This window comes from Arvicola amphibius, chromosome 8 (assembly GCF_903992535.2).
Source record: "Arvicola amphibius chromosome 8, mArvAmp1.2, whole genome shotgun sequence".
In the NCBI taxonomy this organism is placed as follows: Eukaryota; Metazoa; Chordata; class Mammalia; order Rodentia; family Cricetidae; genus Arvicola; species Arvicola amphibius.
Genome location: NC_052054.1, coordinates 46,676,257 through 46,699,644, shown reverse-complemented (window position 1 = coordinate 46,699,644; position 23,388 = coordinate 46,676,257). Strand labels below are relative to the sequence as shown.

The following is a 23,388-nucleotide window of genomic DNA, read 5'->3' as shown; positions in this document are numbered from 1 at the left end:
TCATGTGGATCAAGGTCATGACCGCTCTGGACGGTCCCAGATGTCCCTGTCTCTGTCTATGGTCTCTCACACGTCTATAATAAACTTCCTCCTCTGCCACACCTAGGATCTGTCATGTCTTTTCCTCTTTATTTTTTTCACTATATTAAGAATCCATTTTGATCATAGTTTAAGGGTCAAGCTAAAGGGTTTTGTGAAATGGAAACATAATAAAAAGCCTGTAGCTCGGTCAAAAAACTTCCTGTATCCCTTCACCACAACAATGGAACTTCCCACAATAGTGAAAACACACTCTGAGAACAGGGACACAGGTGCCACCCTCATTTATTGTTTTTCTGGGTCATCTCTTAGATCTGCTGTGTCATTCTTTTCTGGCTTTCCAGATCAGTGGAAGGAGACTCACTGAATGTTCAACTTTGAATTTGTGCAGCCCATGGCAACTGCAAGACACATGTCATTACTGAAGACTTACTGGTGATTATTGTGGCATTTCTTTCCATTTAGTTAAATGAATTCAGATTTTAAAAACCAAAGCTGTTAAACATCACTAATTATAAATTTATCATTTTGGAAGGACTACATGTTACTTTAAACTCTATTGAGTTATTTAAGCTCAATTAGATTAAATTCATTGAACTGATATGTGCTAAGGTAGATTTCTAAAGACTATATCAGAAAGGAATATAAACTGTTCATGCTTATATATAGCATGAACAATGCTATACATGTAGCATTATATATATGAAATTTATTACTAAAATGAACATTACTGATTTCTTTATACTTATTTAATGTGGGTACAGGAAAATTTTAAATTATCTGAAACATTATGCTTGAAATCTCAGTACTTGGAAATTTGAGACAGGAGAATCAGGACTGCAGCGCAGACTGGGTAATATGACATCTAATTAAAGAGAAGCCGAGGAAGAGGAGGAAGAAGCAGGGGGATATAAGCCAATATTTAAGTGGCTTTCAGGGGTCTCTCAGTGATCATGATGAAGCAGTGACCACAGAGAAGTCGTGCTCTAGGTATAGGGCTCAACTTTGATAGCATAAATTCAATTCCAAGATACATCTCTCTCTCTCTCCAGGTTTATGAAGTAAAAAAAAAATGATGCTTATCTTGATGTCATCACTAGTTCTATATGTAGTATCCATGAGAATATCAGATAAAGCTGCCCTCAGGGTGGTGGGTTTGATGACTGGGTTGGCAGAACAAAAGAGATGACCTAGTCAAATAAGGGCACATTCCAGGGTCCAGAACGTATTCAAAGGACCTAGAGTGTGCTGCTTTAAAGCGAAAAACTTTCAGATTTGATCTCATGGCTTTCACCAATCAAATGTCATGAGACACTAATGATATTTGCTCAATATTAGCTATCTCCAAATAAGAGAAAGTAAGATTAAAAGGTAAATGAGTTAAAACTTAATAAGGTTTAATGCTTCAGAACTGGCATCCAGATAAATAGGTGGCCTTGGTGATTATAACTAGGGAGTGGTTGAAGCCATAGGCCAAGACAATATATGAGAAAAAGCATATTCGTCATCTATAAAAACTAAAGTGTTGCAAATATATATATATATATATATATATATATGTGTGTGTGTGTGTGTGTGTGTGTGTGTGTGTGTGTGTGTGTATGTATGTATGTATATAATTGTTTTCTTTTCTTTTTGTTTTTTTGAGACAGTTTCTCTGTGTAGTCTTGGCTGTTCTAGAACTTGCTCTGCAGACCAGGCTGGCCTCAAACTCACAGAGATCTACATACCTCTGCTTCATGATTGCTAGGAATAAAGGCATGCACCATTTCCTGGCTGAGTCTCTCTCTCTCTAATGCTGTATCATGTTATCCATTTTATTTTCTATTGAAAAGAGATAATCCCCTAATGGTGGTGCTTCTTTTTTCCCTATTGCCACGGGTAATTGGATGGCTAGACTAGCTGAGGATGGATTGAGTAATATGCGGAATTCATGCTTGCTGTTTTATAAGGAGTTATTTGCATTTGGAATCACAAAATTGTGTGATACACAGCAAGCTTATTAGCCCATCAAAGCCCATGCCATCAGGCAATGCATAACTTCTGCGGCTGTGTGTTTAGCTAGTACTCGCTGGTCAGCTAACCACTCATGGCTCTCTACATGCTAGTCTTCATTTTTTCCGTCTATATTTTTTCTCGTCCAGCTTTTTTAGAAAAGTTATTCCAATTTCTGTCACACTGTCGCCTTTTAGTCTGTCTTGCAAGAATGTAACTTCAGCAGCCAAATGAACCTAGGAAAGAAAAAAAAAACAGGCTTGGGTCATTTAAAAAAACAGTTTTTTCAAAATCTATTTTTTCCTGTCTTTCTCTTTTGATAAGAAACATCTGTTTTGTGAATAGAGAACCGTGAACTGTGTTCTCCAAAGATATCTGGACCACACATCAGCAGTATGGTGTGAGCACTGGAGGAAGGCTGAACCGTCCTACCCATCTCAGAAAGAATGCAAATTTCTGACTCAGAGATAGACCTCACTCTGGGTCCCTGGCCAAGCGGAACTTCAGAGGAGAAATGGGTCTTTATAGGATTCCTCTCAAGCTGACTTGCCATAAAACATTCTGTCATTAGCGAAACAATATAATCGCTTATTCTAACAACATTTAGCAATTGCCTATGGCCTTGAGAGCTTTGAAAAATACTGACTAAATACATTATAAATATAAGATTAGATATTGAATTACAGGCATGCATATTTGATGGCCGGGCCTACTTTTCCACTTGAAAGCATTTCCCATTTCCCAGACAATGAAGTAAACCCAAGGGCTTACTTCTCTATTCATTAAAACGTGTTCATGTAAGAGCAGCATGGTATTGCTGACCTATTTTCAATAGAGTATCTGATCAGAGTTATTTTTAGTCATTGGGATAAAGAAGATAAATAAGTGAGGGGAGCTGGTAGAAGAGAGTAGTAAGTGAAGAGCTCCTGGGTCTAGCCAGCAATTAATTAATATTTATTGAGCCTTACCTGACTCACCCCTCCCAGATAAAGAACTCCTAGGCAATGAACCTGGATTTTCTAATCCACAGGCCTCCAAATGTCAGATCATCTGGCTCATAAAGAGTGCAAAGTCCTTGCCTCATGATACCCACTGCCTTAGTTACGGTTTCTATTGCTGGGAAGAGACACCATGGCCGCAGCAATTCTTATAAAGGACAGCATTTAACTGGGGTGGTGGCTTACAGTTCAGAGGTTCAGTCTATTATCATCATAGCGGGACATGGGGGCGAGCAGGCACACATGGTGCTGGAGAAGTAGCTGAGAGTCCTACGTCTTGCAGGCAACAGGAAATAGACTGTGTGTCACACTGGATAAAGCTTGAGCAAAGGAGACCTCAAAGCCTGCCCCCACAATGACACACTTCCTCTAACAAGGCCACACCTAATCCAACAAAGCTACTTCTCCTAATAGTTCTATAGTCTTTTTGAGGGTCAATTAAATTCAAACTACCACATTCTACTCCCTGAATCCCATAAACTTGTAATAGTATCATAATGCAAAATGCATTTAGTTCAACTTCAAAAGTTCCCAAGTCTATCACAGTCTCAACAATGTTTAAAAGCCCAAAGTTTAAAGTCTCTTCTGAGATTCGGGTAATCTCTTAACTGTAATTCCTTATAAAAATCAAAGTCAAAAACAGATACATACTTCCAACATTCAATGGCACAGGATATACCTTACCACTCCAAAACATAGGAAAGAAAGCATAACCAGGAAATACTGGACCAAAGCAAGACTGAAAACCACTGGGCAAACTCCAATCTCAACATCTCCATATCTGATGTTAAAATGCTCTTTGGATCTCCGTTCCTATCAGCTCTATTGACTGCAACATATTTCTTTCTTTTGTTTCTACTTCTTATTAGCAGCTTTCCTCAGCAGGTATCCCTGGCTCTAGTATCTCCAAAATTTTGAGTTCTCCAAGGAAATCCAGGCTCCAACTTTACAGCTTCATGCAATGGCCTCTCTAGGCCTTCATTCAGTGATGCCCCTATCACATGCCTGGCCTCAGTGGCTTTCCTTAGTCTCAAGGGCAAATTTCATAGCTCCTTTCTCCTATTTTTAACTCCAGAACCACTTGGCCAAAGTTGCCAAGTTCTGCTGCTTTCTGGGGTTGGAATATGGTCCCCTCATTTAATTACATCGTCACTAGCTTTCTGTCTTTCACTGCCTAAAATTGAATGTCCTGAAACTTGCTCTGTAGATCAAAGTGTCCTCAAACTCAGAGATCTGCCTCTGGAGTGCTGGGATTAAAGGTGTGCACCACCACACCCAGCTCTAAGCTTTTCTTTAATTCCTTTTCACAAATTGGAAATTTAGATGGGTGGGATCTTGCCCTAGGGTCACCACTCCCTTTATTCCATTTCTTAGTCCATTTATCTCCTTGAAAACAAGATTTAGCTCTATTCTACTTTCTAGTGTCTCTTTTCCCAATCTGTACATTCTGTATTTTACTTGCTCAGCAGAGGAAGCAGGAGGTAAACTTGCCATGGTGAAAAGAGGTACTACCACGTGGTAGAGTATAGATAAGAAATATGGGTCAATTAAGATGTAAGAGCTAGTCAATTATAAGCCTAAGCTATTGAGCAAGCATTTATAAATAATAATAAATCTCTGTGTGGTTATTTGAAAGAAGGTGGTTCTGACAAAAAAAAACACCTCCATCTATAGGGCTAACTGTGTTGTGTTGGATTTTGTTAGTTTTCTTGAAATACTCTGCTTTTTGGTTTCTGTGATCCCCATCCATCACTCTCTATCGGTTTCCTTCTTCTGAATCCTCCATGTTGCTGTCCTTTGTAGTTCTGGGGTGCTCTGTTTAACTCTGTATTTTTGTTCTGTTTCCTAGAGTTCTAACCATGCTTGCCTTTCTTCCCACTACACAGAATCTCCTTAGGTATTTCTGTCAGTTCTGACACCTCATCAGTCATATTCCACAGGCACATATAAAGAAATGGGGGCAAGGCATGGCAGCAAACACCCGTAATCCCAGGACTCTGAGGCTGAGGCAGGAGGATCATGAGTTTGAGGCTGGCCTGTGCTACATGATGAGACCTTGTCTGTAAATCAATGAATAAAAAAAAGAGACAACTTCTTTCGGAAATCCTCACTGTATGTTTGTTGAACGTCTCAGCATTAGCAGGTTCAAAACTGAGCTCTCTCTTGTCAGTTTCAGCCCTCATAGTTTTGTTCTCTTGGTTAATACTGTGATTTTACTATGGGTTTGTTCTCTTGGTTAACACTGTGATTTTACTATGGGTTTGTTCAGAAACCTGAAGGCCATTTTTCAATCTTTTCTTTTTTCAATTGTGTCCCTTTCTGCCCGCTGACATCTGAGTTTTGACTGTTCTGCCCTGACAAGCACTGGTCCAGTACTTGTCAGCCTCTTGATTACTGCTGCCAGGGATGCCTTCTGGTTTTCGTTGCGGTTACCAGCATCAGCTGTATATCTGCTCTCCTCGCTCCCTCAGCATTCTCTCTTCAGTGTATACTCTCATCTGATTGACAAGGGACTGGAATTTCTAGAATGTAAATTTAAGACTCTTATTTCCTTGATTATAAACCTGCATCTGCTCTGGTACTTTCAATATAGAAGACTGAATTTCCCGGCTTGTCATGTGGATCCCTTCTTTTATCTTTAAAGAATTCAAGACTTTCTCATGGCAATCCCTCTCTTAGTCTTCATGTCAGTCCTGAACTATCTGAGTTTCTGGTTCTTTTATTTTGAGGAGGCATTGAACATTCTGTCCCTTCTACCTGAAATATTATGCTTTCCTGTTCGCTTTACGAAGGCCTTGACCTAACTCCCATCATTCCTTAGAAAGTCAGGTCAGAGTTTCTATCAAGACTGTACAGATTATCTCTTACTCCAGGTCTCCCTCTACCCCTTAATCATACTTACTTGCACATGACTTCCTAAACTAGACAGGAGATTCTCTGTATCTTGTCCATCTTTGCAGGCTCAGTCCCAGGCACCTTACGGATGCTAATTACTGTCTCAGTTAAACCAATGAATACCTTACGTGTGGAAGTCAGCCCGCACTGACCTGTACCTCCTGTACCACAAGTCCTCAGCTATTCCCCTCCCACATAGCCCCAAGGTTGGCAGCTCAGACTGCCATGCTGTGATTATATCTACAAAGAGGTCTAAGTGGCAAAGAATATTCTGGCGCTTTCACACAGTGGCCTGCAAGGCATTGACACTGTGTGAACCTGTGGGTGGCTTTTCTAGCATCAGCAAGTCTGCAGAGGCTACAGCTGAGGCTGCATGTAAACTAAGCTGCGAGAGATCCTCATCAGCCACAACTGCGGGACCTACTCCTGGGACTCTTTCCCTTTTTACTAATCAGTTTAGTGTGTGTGTGCTCTCACATATGCATGTTCCGCAGAGTGTGAAGAAAAGTCACAACCTGCAGGACTCAGCTCATTCCTTATACAGTGTGGGTTCTAAGAACTGCATTCAGGCTCTCAGGCTTAATGGCACATGCCGAGCCATCTCCCAGATTTCTTTTCTTTCTCTCCGGCAAAAGTCCTTAGTCTTCCATTTCACTTTTAAAATTTTAATACGGGACCGGACTGAGTTGCCCAGGATGGTGCTCAATTTGCTTTCTATAGCACAAACTTGGCCCTGAACCTACAATCCTGATCATCTATGGTACCCAAGGAGCTGAGCTGACAGGCTTGCAGTAACAGGCCTTGCTCAGTCCCGGACATCACACCTTTAGAGACTGTGCATTCCTTTGAGGCTGGTACACTTTGAGAACAGCACTGGATGGCTAACACGCATGACGAAGATGAGGCACGTGCTTTACCATCTCCAGGCCGCCTCGGATGACCCCACAGAGCAGGCTGCAGTAGCACAGCGCAGATCGTCCAGCAGGCAACTCTTCCACAAACTCTGCCAGAGGATTCTTGTCTAGAATCAGGGAGAATTCGTTTCGGCTTGAATTGTGACAGGCCACGCTCGGCGTGATGCCCAAATACATCTTGAAAGCAACCTGATAAAGAACGAGAAGATGACAGCATTTAGTCTCAGACCGAAGTCTATTTCCATTGCTTTGCAGCACAGCATCAAGCTTGCCAAGCTGAGGCTGCAGCCAGGGTATCTATGCTCACATTTTTCTTTGCAGTTTACTGGCCTTTTGCCATGGGAGACTCTTAAATTATTTTTTATTCTTCTAGAATATCCTACAGTGCTAGGCATTGTAGAATGATATGGTTTGTAAAAAGAAAATATTATTTCTAAAAACCCTTGGAGAAAACGCATCAACACAACATTGTGGTATATGCCACACTGATTGTGGCAGACCCTGAGATTAAGAGTTCAGAGGTTCAGGGCATATTCTACAATAGGAGGGCACTGGTCTGAGAATATGCCGTGCCATGGGGCAGATCAGACACAAGAATGAGGTTTTTGGACACAGAATTATACTGTAGATGTTGGTCTTCGAGGAGGAGCAAGATGCAGTGGTGGGAGCAACATAAATGTGTGATAATGCAATTGTCGAAAGTGTCTGCTGAGGTGTAGGACGCCAAGAACCCCGCAGCACAAAAACAGAAGAGACCTTAGACACACCTTCTGTTCTCCACAGCCTTTCCTTTCTGTCTGTCTTTGTTTTTAAGCAGATCTTAAGCAGGGCTGGGACTCACTTCTGTTTGAAACATTATTTTACATTTATTTGTTGTGTGTGTGCATGTGTGTGGTTGGCAGGCATCAGTGGACAAGGAGAAGTTGGATTCCCTGTCCCACCATGTGGGTTCTAAGGATAGAACTCAGATCCTCAGGCTTACTGGAATTCACCTTTACCCATCAGCCCTCTCTCTCACGGGCCCCACTGCTTCTTTGGAAGCACAAGTTTTGCAAATGTATAATCTGGTATTTAGAGAAGTAAAACGACAGCAAAGACTGTGGCCTTCTAGTTCCTGGTTCCTAATCCAAGGCAGTTTCACCAAACACCTAAACCCAGCTTCTAAAGCTTATTAATGGAAATTTGTCAGCTTGATGTGCTGCCATCGTTCAAAGGCCTTAATTAGCTTAATTTTAAAATTAAGAGCAGCATAAGAGAAATGGAAGCAATTTTCTTAAATTATTTATAATTTGAAGTAGAAAAATGTCCATTCATTTGCTCATTTGGTTAAATTTAATAGGCTCTTATGGAGGAGCGCCTGTCTCTCAAGGGCCTGCCACAGTGTAAACTCAGTTGTCACTTGCAAATCAAGCTACTGAATGCGTTTGCAGTCTACGTTCGACACCAGGATTAGACCTAGAACACATGAGCACCGAGCGAGCTAGCATTTGACAAGTGGACAAAGTAGGGTGCAGACGGGGCAGAGACACTTGAGACAGAAACATGTCTTGGCATGAAACACCATGCTGAGGTTCACCAAAGGTCCAAATCCACCACCTGGTGGGCAGCTGGGAGACCTGACGGCATCCTAATGTAGACTCCACGTCTGCTTTAGAAGGGTTTACTTTGTGTCAGAATGATCAAGATCTGAATCAAGAAGTCACATGAAGAGAAGTGAGGGCTCCTCTTTTTCTCTGAAAGTTCAGTTAGTTACTAGACTTCCCTCATAAATTCCCATCATCCCAATCCTAAACGGTGTTTCAAGTCTTTAGTGCAAGCCCCTTTAGGATGCCTGAACCGCTGTCTACCAAATCTTAGGGCATAGAGTAAGAGAAGAAACCTATTGTGAAATGCTGGGTTTGGAGACTGGATTGACAACAAGTCAGTCAATGGCTGAAACCCATTTCCACGAGGGCTGAGTCTCCTGCTGGAAATTTTCTGTACCATAATTTGTGTGAGAACTTTCGATTTGCAATCAAACGCCCATCAGGAGAATATTAATAGGAACCTGTGCACTTTGCTTTTCCTCTTCAGTGTTTCGGGCCTCAAGTGTCAGCATTCACCAGTAGGAGGCATTATCTGAACGTTGTTGGGAAATTAGCATTCCTAGGGAATGACATTGTTTCCTTATCTGGCTGGAGGCAGACAGAGGAGGACTGTTGTTTCAAAAGGGCTCCACCCTCCACAGCCACAGCCACAGCTGCTGTGCTAAAACCAAGGCAAACGCTCTTTCCTCTTCCCCTCTTCGTGTGTCTCCAACATGGATGCTTTTCAGAGTATTCTGAAATTCTTTCTTAACCAAAAGACGGCTATTGGCTACAGCTTCATGGCTTTGCTGACCCTGGGAAGTGAGCGTCTCTTCTCACTAGTGGCTTTTAAGTGCCCCTGCAGCACCGAGAACACAGCCTATGGGCTGGTTTTCCTCTTTGCCCCTGCCTGGGTGTTACTGATCCTTGGATTCTTTCTAAATAATAAGGCGTGGAGACTCTTCACTGGCTGCTGCATAAATCCCAAGAAAATCTTCTCCAGGAAACGCTGCTGCCGCTTCTTCTACGTCCTGGGCCACATCACACTGAGTTCATTGGTGGCTCCAGTGATGTGGCTCTCTGTGGCTTTGCTTAATGGGACGTTTTACGAATGTGCTATGAGCGGGACAAGGAGCACAAGGCTCCTGGAGATGATTTGCAAGGGCAAGCCCAAGGAGTGCGGGGAAGAGCTGTACAAAGTCTCCTGTGGCAGAAGCAGCATGGCACCCATGGACAATGAGGAGGTGAAGCTGTCCCTGCAAGCCCAGTCTCAGGTAAGGACAAATGCCACTCTTTGCTCCCAGTGTGAGCTTGGAGATTCCTCTCTGTCTTCCTGTCTGCCAGGCCAGAGTTTGAGTCTTGCTGGAATATTTTGACACTAAGTGGAAATTGAAACACGATAGAGCATTAAGACAATCTCAGGAAAAGCTTTTCAGGGACAGGATGGATCAGTAAAATTGCTGATTGGATAGTGTAGTCTCCATTTCCAAAAAGAAAATACCCTCTGGGTTATGCATATGTAAATACTTAAGTGCTCAAAACCATCTCTCCCAGTTGACTTTGTAAATAATGCAGAACGAAAAGCCACACACTGAGTGCGAAGCCCGAGCTGTAATTAAGCATTACTGCCTTCTATCGATTACTTAGTTTTCAAGCTGGTTTCTCAAAAATCACAGACACAACTTCTTCATCCACTGAAATACAGCAGAGCCAAATCAGCTTCTCCCTCTCAAAGTAGCATGTGGTGTAATTAGCGTGGAAACTTGCTTGAGTGACCACACTGGCCACTGCTACTTGTGTGTGTGGATGCTGCCGGGATCGAGAGTTTCCCAAATGAAAGAGGGACCAAGCAGTCTTTAAACAGCCTTCAGTGAAGAGTGATCATATTCCCTAGAGAGATGATGACGTTTCTCTCTATGCCGTACAGCTAAAGATGCTCTCGACATCCTTTAGAAGCTCAGAATTTGGAGCATTGTTTTACTTTCGAGAACTAATTTACAGTTTCAGCTAATCAACACAGGGAAGTAACTTGTCATTTGGCCAAGTATATGAGCACAGATCTCAATGCATAGCCCTGGCCTGGCCTTGAGATAAAGTCGATTTCCTATTTCTGAGGTCAGAAGAAGTAATAGGAGTAGATAGGAGCAATAGGAGTCACCATTTCTCACGAATGCTATTAGCACAGGCACACTATACCTTTACTGTTTTAGAAAGAACTTGCGGTTATAACAAACGCATCGAAGCAAAGGTGGCTCCTACCATCTAGAGTAGTAATAAAATCATATTCTTCATAAACTACTAAGCCAAAGAATATTCCTAAATAAACTCCTTTGTTTAATGCACAAAGCATAGGTTAGATGGAAGATGTCAGGCTTCTGAGTGCATTCCGTCTTTTGTTGAAGGAAGGTATTAATTACTAATGTTATCATAGTACAAATGACACATGGTTGACATCCACAGACACCAGGCTCCATCCAGCCAATGCCAAGTTCAAACGCTCATCACTGTGTAAGCTCGTCTTTAAATCTAAGCCCAAAGAAAATATGCACATCTGGTTATAACTTAGCTTGGCCACAATGACCTGTTGAATTTTCAGTAGAATAAGAACTTGTGGTTGAGACCTACAGGAGGATATCCGAGAGATGTGGGTGAAGGGAGATGTGGCAATAGCAGGTGCTGACTGTGAGGTTCAGATGGCAGCAAGCATCACATAGTTCAAAACAATAATTGCCCATGTGGGTGGAGGTGGAAAAGTGCATTCATTCATGGGTGGGTGGGGCAGAGCAACAAGAAACCCAGCTGGGTGACTGTTGTTCAGGATGGTGGAACGGACTAGTGGAAAGAGCTCAGCCTTGCAGTCAGCTGACTTTGAATCCTGATGCTGCCACTCCCCAGCTCTGTGGTGTAGAACTCTCAACCCCATTTTTCTCACAGTGGGGGATGGTGACACTTACTCTGGAAAGTTATTTAGAGATAATGGACATAAAGAGGCATAAAGTTTCTAGGACATTATTAAATATTTCAAGATGCAGAGAAAACTGGCAGGATTTGGGGAAAGAGACAAAAAAGGACACCATTCGGGGCTAGACGTGGCACAATCTTCTCATTCTAGTTGGAGTTCTAGGTGCTGTGAGCCTGGGAGAAGGACAAGACTAAGCAGGGAGAAACAGCCAATGCTGAGGTTGTACAGAAAGCAAGAGCCGATCTGCGCCGATCACTTAGTTTCTAACTCATCAGGATTAGCTCAGGTAGGTGTGGGGAGATAGCTTCAAACACAGGAGGCCCAGTCACAATGAAGAAGAAGAGATGCTGAAAGAAAGGAAGGTCTGAAGGAGTCAGCCACAAGTCCACCGATAGCCGAAGGAGAGCAGGAGGATGCTATGGTAGTCACTGTGCCTCACCTGCTCCCACAGGACAGAGAGAGACGCTTGCAAACGAGTGGCTAGCAGGTGGAACTCACGAGCTTCTTGCCCAGTATCATTTCTTTGGGTTCCCCCAAATATCTTCTGAGATGGGTAACATTAAAATCATAATGGAGAAAGAGGTACAGGGAACACCCATGGTGAGGAGAAAGCCACGTGTTTCGTCTGAGGAACACCAACTCAGAAATGGCACTTATGCGGGGTGAGACTCTTCTAGTAACCCCTGAGTTTGGGAACCACTGAGTTAAAGCTCATTTTGGTTCTCTTATGATCTGAGTGAACCCAATTGCAGGCTATTGCTTTTGTGCTCAGTTGAGTTCATCTGTCGAGGGTCCTTTTAACTGAAATCAAAAGATGATTTCAAGAAACTGGTTAGTTGTTCAAATATAAAATTAACCCAAATTATGAAAAGTTCAATTGGAGCAGCAAATTTAGAAGATATGTTAAGTACAGACTTTTGCCTTTAAAGTTACAACACCAATAAGAGCATTCATGTTTAGGAAAGTGCTTGCTTTTTCTAACTTTAGAAGTTAAAAACAAACAATCCTCAAATGTTGAAATGACCTGACCCTCTCCCCTTTTTATCTCTAAACATTTAGAACGGCTTTAAATTCTTAAAGTTTCTGTGTACTGCTGCAATTACTGTATTGTTTTTGCTTGTCTGTTTGTTTTCCACTATGAGCAATACACCTCAGGATCCGTAGAGTGGCTGCTGCTTTCTACAAAGTCCCATGGGAAAAGTTGGTCAGGATTGTATGAATGAGTTGATGAATGCCTGGACACCTGGCTAACAAACCGCTCGTTCATTCAAATAACAACCACGATGCATTAGAAAGAATTCTTTCTTCTCAGCCATACCATTGGAAGTGCTTTAGTAGTGAGTTATTCGGTAATCACTCTTTCCATCTGTCAGCCTTCTGGTCATTGCTCTGCATAGCAACAATGCTGAGTCAACGTCATCTTTATTTTGACTGTCAAAAAGCATTTAGAGTTAAGGTGAATAATTTGAGATGAGATGGCAGTAATGGCTGTGGTATTAACATGGTTATATACTCTCCCGGAATAGTACCCAGCTCTCTGAGATGTCATTTTGCTTTTCTGTGTCCTCAATATCTCCTTTTCCCTAAGATTCTAGGATGGTGTCTGATTTGTTCGGCATCCTTCTTCTCTCTGCTGACCACTTGCTATGCACGTTGCAAATCCAAAGTCAGCTATCTGCAGCTGAATTTTTGGAAGACGTACGCACAAAGTGAGAAGGAACAACTGGAAAACAAACTCCTGGAATGTGCCAACAAGCTGAGTGAGAGGAACCTGAAATGCTTTTTTGAAAACAAGAGGCCAGATCCCTTTCCCATGCCCTCTTTTGCTGCCTGGGAGGCGGCTTCCGAGCTACATGCATTCCACCAAGACCGGGAACACTACAGCGCTCTCCACAAGGTGGTAGATGATGGTCTCGAACAATCCCCCCAAGAGGAAGAGACAACAATGATCCTGGTGGGCTCCGCCCAGGGTCTGTGAATCGCCAACCGTCGCTGGCTCAGGAGGCCAGAGGTACACTCATTCTGAGAGTGTCCTGCTGTCTCCACAGCAACCTAAGCCTCTGCATTTTCTCACCAACAGAGCTTCTTTAGAAGATGATAACACAGGGAAAACTGTTTTAAGCGTCTGAGTGCAGGGTCTGGATGTGCTCACACTGATGCTGAGTGAGGACAAAGACAGTCTGAGTTGGTGGAGGGTTGGGCCTAGGAGGTCCGACAGTTACTGAAAGCGCTAAGATGCTAAGATTTTATGACTCAGCCCGCAGACTCTGGCATGGTATTCTGCTGCTCATTGCAAGTATCGTTTGTGAGGGAGGGGTCTGTGCACAGTGGCATCTGCAGAGTGGCCATCAGGAAGCCTTTCACAAATATATCCAACACCTTTCAAGATGGAGGAATTCTAACATTAAACATTCCTTTCCTTGGAAGAACTCCATTCTCAAAAATCACCAACTGAAAGAATATAATGTTTAAAACTCAGAGGTTTCCACATTGCTGCCAGGTTGTGGAAGTCTGACTCTGGGGCAGGGCTACCTCATGACTGCTGTATGCTAAAGGCACTTATGCCCTCACAGGCCAATTTCTAATGTCTAAAAGACAATCATATCAGTCCCACATGCAAGACTGCATTGATATAAAGACCAATACATTAATATTGTATATTAAAATATTTCTCAATAAAAATTTCATACCCCACCCCCCGCTTTGTAATTGAAAATCACTTTCATGGGTCCCTACTAAAATCCTGGGTGCAGGCATGGCACCTGCTATGTTGTGGGTATGTCTCAGTTTAGCTGGGCTACTATAACCAAACGCCACAGACAGTGGGGCTTGCGAATGATAGTCCTCACAATTTGAGAGGCTAAAACTTCTGAGGTCAGGGGAGCAGCACAGGGAGGACCCGGTGACGGATGTTCTTCAGGTCACTGTTGATACCCCACTGTGAGTCATGTGGTAAGAAGGGCAAATAAGCTCCCTAGGGCATCTTTTTTGAGGGAGCTCAGCCCATGCTGCAGGTTCTGCCCTCATCAAGGGACTCCCAAAAGACCCACCTCATAATGACATTACCTTTGAGGTTAGGTTCCATTATATGAATTTCAGAGGGCTATAAACATACTATGGAATAGATTGGTGATGACTTGATATAGGTCTTGGGAGACTATCCACAGCAGTCCTAGCATAAAATTGTGGGTTTTTTAATACTTATCAGAAATAATGTGAGTGTTACTATGCAACATTTACTGTGTGTGTGTATCTGTCCGTGTTTGTGTGTATGTGTGTAAATTCCTATAAATCTCTGAGATCAGTGCTAAGCCACAGTATCCACCTTTGTCAGTAGCTCACACCTTATGTCACTAGTTCTTTGTGTTCCCAGATCTAAGAAGGCTTCATCTTGAGTCTTCATTAACATAAAAGTTGATGAGAGACTTCAGGGGAATCCTATACGTCCAAGAGCCCCAGAAAATACTAAGATTATGATTTATAATGAGAAATACATTTTGCTTTTGTGTCTCTCCTTGGCCCAAAGTTTCTAGAACCCTTGGATTCTTTTTGTTGCTGTTGTTCATTTGTTTTGCTTTTCAAGACTGGGTTTCTCTGTGTAGCCCTGGCTGTCCTAGGACTAGCTTTGTAGACCAGGCTGGCCTTGAACTCACAGAGATCCACCTGCTTCTGCCGCCCAAATCCTGGGATTAAAGGAGTGCACCACCATTGCCCAGCTACACCCCTAAAAATCGAATCACAAATACATAAGGTTCTTTTTCTCCTGTGCATTCCTAGCTTTCTGTTCAGACTCAATTAATAAGCCTTGTAGTTTCAGGATGCATCCAGCTTATTAATTTCCAATGGGAACGGAACAAAGTATCTAGCAAAACTTACAAAGTGAGTCTTGATAGACAAATAAAGAATTTCATACATATTTTGCATATATGTTCTCAGACTATGTTTTTTTAAAAGTATATATTATTTTCTTCTTATACATGTAAAACGCTGCTAAGTGTGCACACATCTAGCAGGAAACTAATGCAGCTGCCCACTTGAAATATGGTACAACAGTTCAAAAGCTAATGATCCAGAGCTTTGCCATAAGAACTGGCTAAGACTCTAGGAGTCAGCAGACGGCAGAAAAGCTATCGCTTTCCTCCATGGCTCATTTCAAGGATTTCAACTAGTAACTGTCATTCACTTTCTGTCACTGTGACAAACACCTAATATAAGTCAGCTTCCAAAAGGATAAGCCTTGTCTTGGTTCACAGTTTCGGGAGTTAGCATTCATGACAGGCTTGTCCCACCTCAGGCATGTGGCCCAGTCGCACATCATGTGAGGTTCATGGCATAGCAAAGCCACTTACCTCAGGAAGCAATAGAGAGGAAGAGAAATGGGCTGTGCTTCCCCCATTCCCACTTAGGGCATGCCTTCAATAACCTAAGTCCTCTCACTGCACCCCACCTCTTCCCAACAGCACCTCCAAACCATGTAAAAATGGAGATCAACTCTTTCCTGGGCCTTTGAAGGACATTACAGGTGCAAACTATAGCATAGTAGTATTATTGTACATAGACTTTGGGGTTACTAAATTCTCTAAGACAGACTTCTTAATTTCCCTAACATTCCCTCTTTGTCTTCTGTGGTATGAGTGAGAGGATATTTAGTTTCTTTGTGAGTGAGACTGGGATCTGTCCCTTTTATAATCCCAAACTTATTAAGAGAAATATTAAGGCTGGATCCAAGCTCTGTTTATTACTGTGTCTCAGTTTTGCTCATACTTTCCAATAATTTGAGGCTTTGAAAATATCAATGTCTGGCCCACTCCATATATTCCAATATACTTTTCCTTCTTGTAACTGTATCTTGGGGTTTTGAAAACTATCCACATATCTGTTTCCAAGGAATTCATGGTAGTGATAGAGGCATGAATTTGTGATATTTGCAATGCCATCTGGTTTATGAATAGTGACTTATGACCAGCCCTTATGTCTCCAGGTAGGGGGAAAGCTCTAATTAGAACTATTTGACATGTGCACTGGTGCAATTTTAAGTTGTCAGTGTGATACCATTAAATGAATAGGTAGGAAGAAATAACAACTGTGTTTGTTTGTGCTGTGTAGCCTAGATTGGCACTGGACCCACCATGTCATCGTCACCAAAGCTGACCTTAAACTTCTGATCTTCAAGCTAGAGAATTAGGAAAGTGGGCAATATGGTTCAAGTTCAAAGTTCAAAGGCCTGAGAAGTTGAAGAGCTGATGTTATAACTCAGTTTGAGGCCAAATGACAGAGAACTTGGAGTTCTGATATTGGAGGGCAGGAGAAGATTGCACCAGTTTTTCAGTGTGAGAAGAATGGGAGTGGGTAGTAAAGAGGATGACAGAAGAGAACGTGGAGGAAAGAGAGATAGACAGTAGGCTAATTAAGAGAAAGTTGGAGAGAAAATGCAAATATATCCCTCACCTGTCTCTTGTATTCTCCAAGCCATTAGTAGATTGGATGGTGCCCACTCCCATTGGGTGCAGAAGGACTTTAATATCCAGTCCACCATTTCAAATACTAGCTTTACCCAGAAACACCCTCATAGACATACTCCCAAATAAGGATTTACTGAATGAGTATTAATCTAATCTAGTTTTGGTTGACATCCAAAATTAACCACCACACATGGTAATGAAATAGAATTAATAACTCCAGATAAAAGATGGAACTCCCTGATCTTCATACTAAGGCCTCTCCTCAGACCAAAAAAGAAAAAGAAAAGAAAGAAAGAAAGCTGGGCCCATACAAGGTGTTACGGTTGTTCATGGATCTTTTGCAATGTCCAATGATATGCTAAAATCAGCCACCATCTAGGAAATCCAAGTTAGTCAAGTGTCGAGAAAGGAACAGAGGGAGAGGAGAATGTAAAGTAGGTGAGGGCAAGAGGGAAGCAACCTAACAGGCCCAGTGGTTTCGTCATTGGAGATCAGCTGGCAAGCCAGTGAGTGGAGAGAGCTTTGGGAAAGTCTGGTCCTCACACAGCAGGCATGGCAGGAAAAACGATCAGGAAGCTTTGAAAAGTCCACGATGTGAGACCCTCACCAAACCAGTACAAGCCGTTCCTACACATGTGAGCTAATCCACATGGGACTATGTCCTGTTCAGATTGCTGAGCCAGGAAAACCATGAGCTCTAGCAAATACTTAATGTGCTAATCAACTAAATTTGAGGGAAACCTGAAACAAGACATAGTATGAACTTAAAAAAAAAACACAAAATATAATTTATACAAAGATCCTCCCTTGCTCTTCTCTTGACATATTCTTGATGTAGTACCATAACTTACATGTCATGATTTTAAAACATGAACTAGTGCCTCTCCAAAATATCTCCACCAAAGCTTGAAATGCATTTTCAAATTATTTTTGGTTAAATTACGTCTGAAAAGAACATAGAGCTGCAGGTTAAATTACATCTAAGGTAAACACAGTATTGGGAGGACTCACACACTAAACTAAAGTTATCATGAACACCTGGGTCGAGAATGAGCACGGGGGAGGTTACAGGATAGAACAGTTTTGAGGGAACTGGAACAGATGGACTAATCCTCATCATTGCTCAGATCCTCAGCATCAGCTTCCAGGAGGAGCATGTTAGAAGTTAGAGTCGGGGTCCACATCTGCAGGATTGAGTCTGCACTGGAAGCACGAAGGCGACACCAATGTGAGTTAAATTTGAGCTTAGAGCAGTGTTTCTCAAACTTAGCTCACACCGAAATCATCTGGAAAGCCTAGTGAAGTAAAGCTGGCTGGATTCCCTTTCCAGGTGTCCGAGTCAAGAGGTCTAGGGAGAAGCACGGCAAGCTGCATTTTAGCAGGTTCTCTGGCAGTGCTGATGTCACTGGGTCAATGACCGCATTTTGGGAATTTGAGATGGCTCCAATGTGTGGAGCCAGCCATTCTGGGGAAGAAGACTAGATAGAATTCATAGTTTTGGATTCTACTGCAGACTTACTCACTCAGACATCTTTGTTCTATCAGCCTGACCAAGAGCCTGGGGGCCGTTCCAGTTGTCCAAGGATACTCTTGATGCTTCAGAGCTTATCTCTCATAAGCTTCTCGCACCATCTATTTGTCCGTGTTCTTTGCTGCTATTCTCAATGATGTCTCTTTCCATTACATCTTCAAAGGGGCTGTTATCTGAGTACATGAAAGCTATTATTTTATGCCATTTTGTGCCCCCTTATTGATCTTTTGATTGCTTTTCAGAACTAGAAAAAGAAACCTTTACAACTCCCAATGACATAATGGATGTAGACAATAAATATTAAGTTCTAAGCTATTAGGAGAAAATAAGAGAGCCAAGTCCTGTGCAACTTGAAGCCTCTGATCTACATTAGCATCCTCAAAAACAGCAAGCAGACACTTGGTATCTTGGGATGCAAGACAAGAGTTAAGCACATAGGACTACTTGGGAAGTGTTATTTACAGAAAATGAAACCCGACAATAATCGGGTTTACGGGAAATGGTAGCAAAATGAGGCAAGGTAGTTAATATAATAAGGAAACAACCAGACAAATTCCCACTTTGCATTTATTGCTGTTGCAAACAGACCCTTTAGGAAAGAGTCCCTAATAATCCCTGGAGGAAAGTCCTGGAAAGAGACATCAGGACTCTACACCTGGTATATTCCTGTTAGTAGCACAGTATCTGCCTATATTCTCAAAGGTGACCTTTCATATTTAACATCTGGTAATGTTTTAAATATGCTATGCTTTCAGAAAGGGAAGAGTTGCTGGATAAGTTCTACTCTTTTGTTGTGAAGAGCCATCTTCTTTAATCTTAGGAAAACTGGTGAGTCCCCTCCTTATGCTCTTGCTTTGTATCATTCTCACGAAAAGCATTCTTCAGATTCAGAACCAAACTACGGCTCTGTTCCTGTTGGTATTCCATTAAATTAACTTTTAAAACTTAGCTAATATTGTAGTGCTGGTTTTTTTGTCTCACCTAAATTCCTCAAGCATAGTTGTGGGGAAGACTATTAGTATTTCCATTTTTTATAAAATACATCAACGTTCAAAAAGGTTAACATGGTTAGTTCATTGTTAAGGTATCAGAAATGAATTTGAACCCTTATTTGTCTGACTGGTAACACACACACTGCTTTCTCATGTAGCTACCATCAAAAGCACGTGTTCTCAATTATAATGTGGAGATCTTGAATAAGTACATCTCTGAATCTGCCACCTTAAGTTATGGGCAGCAGCACACAGGTCCCCAGAGTGGCTTTCTGACATGTTCCTGGGAATGAATGTCTCCCTTCAAGTGTCTTGGCCTCTGTCAGGAGCACTGGACCCTCTGCATTCAGTGTCTGGACATTTGGGAGAGTTATTGCTCAAGTCTGTTTCTACTATATCAATGAGATCATAGTCTCAGTCTTGCTTATTCTTGTTAGTTAAAAATGACAACTGATAAAATTTACTTTGGTAGGAAGTTCATAAAAAGTTTAAAATTCTCCCTAGACTTTAAATTTTATATAGCTACCTTTATCTGCCTCACCAGCTCACTTTTCATAATTTCCTAAATCTATAGCTGTATCAATATCAAGAGAAAATATTTACAAATTATAATGCTATGTAAATTGTAATGAAAACAGATTAAAGTCGAGACAATTAATTAATTTACCTAATTACATTCACTGGATTATTTCAAAGATGAGGACAAAAAAAGAGAGCCTGGTTTCATAAAAGAGAACCTGGAGCTAACAAATGATTATAAGGACAAAACTTCAAAATGCATTCATCCTTGGTAGAGCATATAACCTAAGTCTTGGAACATGGTGATAGGTTGTATTGTAAAAACATTTTGAGCCCTAGATGTCAACATAAAGAAATGTGCATCTGCAATAATGCAAGCACTGATGGCTTAAACAGGACAGGGTTATTTCTCCCAAGGGTTTCACTGGAATCTCCATGGCGGGAGGAAACATAAGGGACAGCGATCAGGGCTTAACAAAAGTTTTATTCCTTAAACAGCTGGCTGACTTTCAGAAGTTCACTGACCCTGGATGGGAAGCAAAGCAGTTTTTAAAAATGTGTTTCTGAGTTCGAGCTTGAGCAGTTTCCAACATCTTGGAGGAAACGTATAGAGAACTAGAGAACGTGGCTCTTGTCCTTCCTTCTCCTCTGCGATCCACCCACCTCCAGGATCACGGGAGAACCGGCTTCATTTCAACCCAGCTGTTCAGCCTGTGTCACATCGTTGGAATGTTTTCTCTTTTTAAGTGTATCTTATTTTATTATTTTATTTGAAGTGTTGAAAGGGTATGAAATGAGAGGTCCACCTCACTCTACAGCAATTGCTCCACAGTGACACAGGACACGGTCACTTTAAACACAAATACTCATGAGAAACACAAGTGGTCCTTTAAATGTTCTATTGCCTTTGTCCTGTTGAGAGACCATCTCTTAGCTGGTCGAAAGTTAGCTTTGAGCATTGAACATTCTGTAATGCGCAGGGGGTTTTATAGGGCGGCTGTAGCTAAGAGCCGCTGCCTGGAGATCCTGGAGAGGTCAGGGCAAGTCTGGACCTAATTTTCCTTCTGAAATGACTGGGAATCCAGACAAGCTGGGATGGCCCAGAATTCAGCTGGCCATCCTGGTGTCTCTGCTTCTTTATGCACAGAAAGATCTGCAGGGTTTTGTTTCCAAAACATTTGCTCCATAGTTTTCTCTTGATAAATTCATTATAAATGGCTACACTGCCGCAATGCTTCCAAAGCTGTTACTATTTCCAACCCACAGGAGTAGGTTTGATTAAAAGATTTTGGGGCTAAGCCATATTCCCCGAATGTGTCACCGTGGCATGTTGAATTAATGGTACCTGCATATCAGAGACAGAATGCCACTTTGACCCTCCACGTTGTTTTTAAAAGCAGGAGATGGGACTCCTAAACACAAGATGGAGACCGAGAAAACTACAGACTTCATTAACGTAACCATCACCACCCAGACTCCTTGCCTAATTCACTTGCTCTTTGGCAACATACTATTCTTGTCTAATTAGTATGTAAGTATTCGATCCTCTTGTTCCCGTTTCTTAATGAAGGCTCCCATGCATTGTAACACTTGTGTTTACGTAAGTTCAGGTGCTTTGTGTAATGACTTCAATTATAACTCAGGCTCAGTGTAAAACAAGCAACCAGAAAACCTAAGGACTTAGAGGTAAAGATTTGGCTTCCCTGAAATTTTTTAAATGAATTTGAGAGAAGTTAAACATATTTATACAAACAACAAACAAACAAACAAATAAAAACCTGGAGCTAGAGATAGCCCAGTTGAGAAAGTGTTTGCTGAGGCAGGAAGACCTGAGTTTGAGCCCCAGAACCCACATAAAAATGCCAGACATCGTGGTGCACATACAGTCTCTGAGATGGAGAGGCGTAGACAAAAGAGGTCACTGGGGCTTGCTGGCCAACTGGTCTATCCTACTCGGTGAGCTTCAGGCCAATGAGAGACCCTTTGGGAAAAACAATGCTAATGACTCTTAAGTTGTCCTCTGGCCTCCACATACATGCTAACAGGTGTGCATGCATGCACAAAGACACACGGATATGCATCCATGTGCTTTCACACCATAGGCACACTGAATAAATGAATCACACTAACAGGCCCCTATGCAGAATAAGGCAGCCTAGTTCGCAGACGCTGGCATGGAACATTTAACACTTCTGCCGCTGAATATTTAGTAATAGAGTCAAGGACAGAAGAAGCCCAGAGGAAGCCTGACTTAATGCTATGAGACCTGATCCCAAGCAGAAGGGGAAGACAGACATTTGTTCAATAAGGTGAAAGGAAGCAGGGGTTTTTCTTTAGGGACTTTCAGAATTCCCTGACCATCAGGCCTTAGCAGATACTTCTCTGAGATCAAAGGAAAAACATTGTTCTCAAACACAATCATTACAGTTTAAGGATAATTTCCCTGAAGGCACCTTGTCTTCATATTGGAGCTCTATTGGAGCTGCTCATATGGCCTCTGGATTCCTCCCAAATCTGAATTCTAAGACCTGTAGTCCAGAGAGGCTGCATACACATTTCCCACAAGAAACAGTTCCCATAGGTCTCTTCTACCCATCCCTGCAGTGCATGGCAGAGCAAATCAAGTCTGTGTTAGATTATATAACAGGATTTTTCCTACTTAATGGGAGAAAAATTTAAGTGGCTACATATTTTTTTAAGTTTCTTCTTTTTAATAACCTATCTACGACATTTCTAGCCTAAATAGTAAAAGTTCTTAAAATATTTTATGAGTCAGTTTGGTTAATAATACTACCATTTATTAAATATTGAAAATTTTATGACCGCAAAGAATTTTTCTTTCCTTTTAATTTATTTCTACCCCCTTTCTTCTCTGCCCAAAAAATGCTAAGTAGAAAAACGGCCCGACATTTAGCTAACTCTGATGCCAACCTTCTCTGGAATGCTGTGTTATGTTGGGCTGTGACTTCTATGGAATTCAATTCCCATTTACCAAGGGCTCCCACTTATTTTAATATATGTTAGGAAGAAAAGAAGAAGAAAGGCAAACAGCTCATTTAGGTTGTGAGTTAGGCTTTGCCAAATAGCAGCAGCCAAAGAAGATGTTAAGCTTAAACTTAATTTAATTAGCATCCAGTTTTTCCAGTTGAAGAATTAGAGGAAGCGGGGATCCCAGCCCAGGGTTAGAATGGGGCATACATGATGCATCTGTCTGCACTGTGCTGTGAAGTGCTTTCTCTGGCCTGGCCTGCAGTCTCCATCCAGTTTGCTGTGAGCCTGCATTCTCCACATCTGTGCAAACTCTCCGTCTTAATAAAAGAACTTCTGCCCCTCCCACCCCCACCCCATGCATCCTCAGCTCCAAGCATGGTAAGGATCGCCTGGGTTTTATACTCACAATTGTTGGTATTATTCCAGTGTCTCATTTTTCTATTCCAATCTTAGGCTTCATGGGAAGCACATGGAACAGCATATAATATCCAAAAGTTTTTCTTTATAAGATAGTGGCAAGACATC

General features: G+C 41.9%; 2 protein-coding genes across 2 annotated transcripts in view; one reads left to right on the top strand and one right to left on the bottom strand.

Moving 5' to 3' along the window:
- Positions 1–2,150: 2,150 nt before the first annotated feature.
- The window catches only part of Trappc3l (trafficking protein particle complex subunit 3L), a 44,133-nt gene continuing 22,895 nt past the window's right edge, over positions 2,151–23,388 (bottom strand). Inside the window, exons 4-5 of the mRNA XM_038339665.1 lie at positions 6,845–7,030; positions 2,151–2,270 (exon numbers count right to left, since the gene is read on the bottom strand). Of these exons, the coding sequence (XP_038195593.1) occupies positions 2,151–2,270; positions 6,845–7,030 (306 nt within the window). The remainder of the gene's footprint in view (positions 2,271–6,844; positions 7,031–23,388) is intronic.
- On the top strand, positions 9,055–14,061 carry Calhm5 (calcium homeostasis modulator family member 5). The gene is made up of 2 exons (XM_038339664.2): positions 9,055–9,680; positions 12,957–14,061. The coding sequence occupies exons 1-2, from the start codon at positions 9,141–9,143 to the stop codon at positions 13,344–13,346; spliced, it is 930 nt and encodes a 309-aa protein (XP_038195592.1). The 5' UTR covers positions 9,055–9,140; the 3' UTR covers positions 13,347–14,061.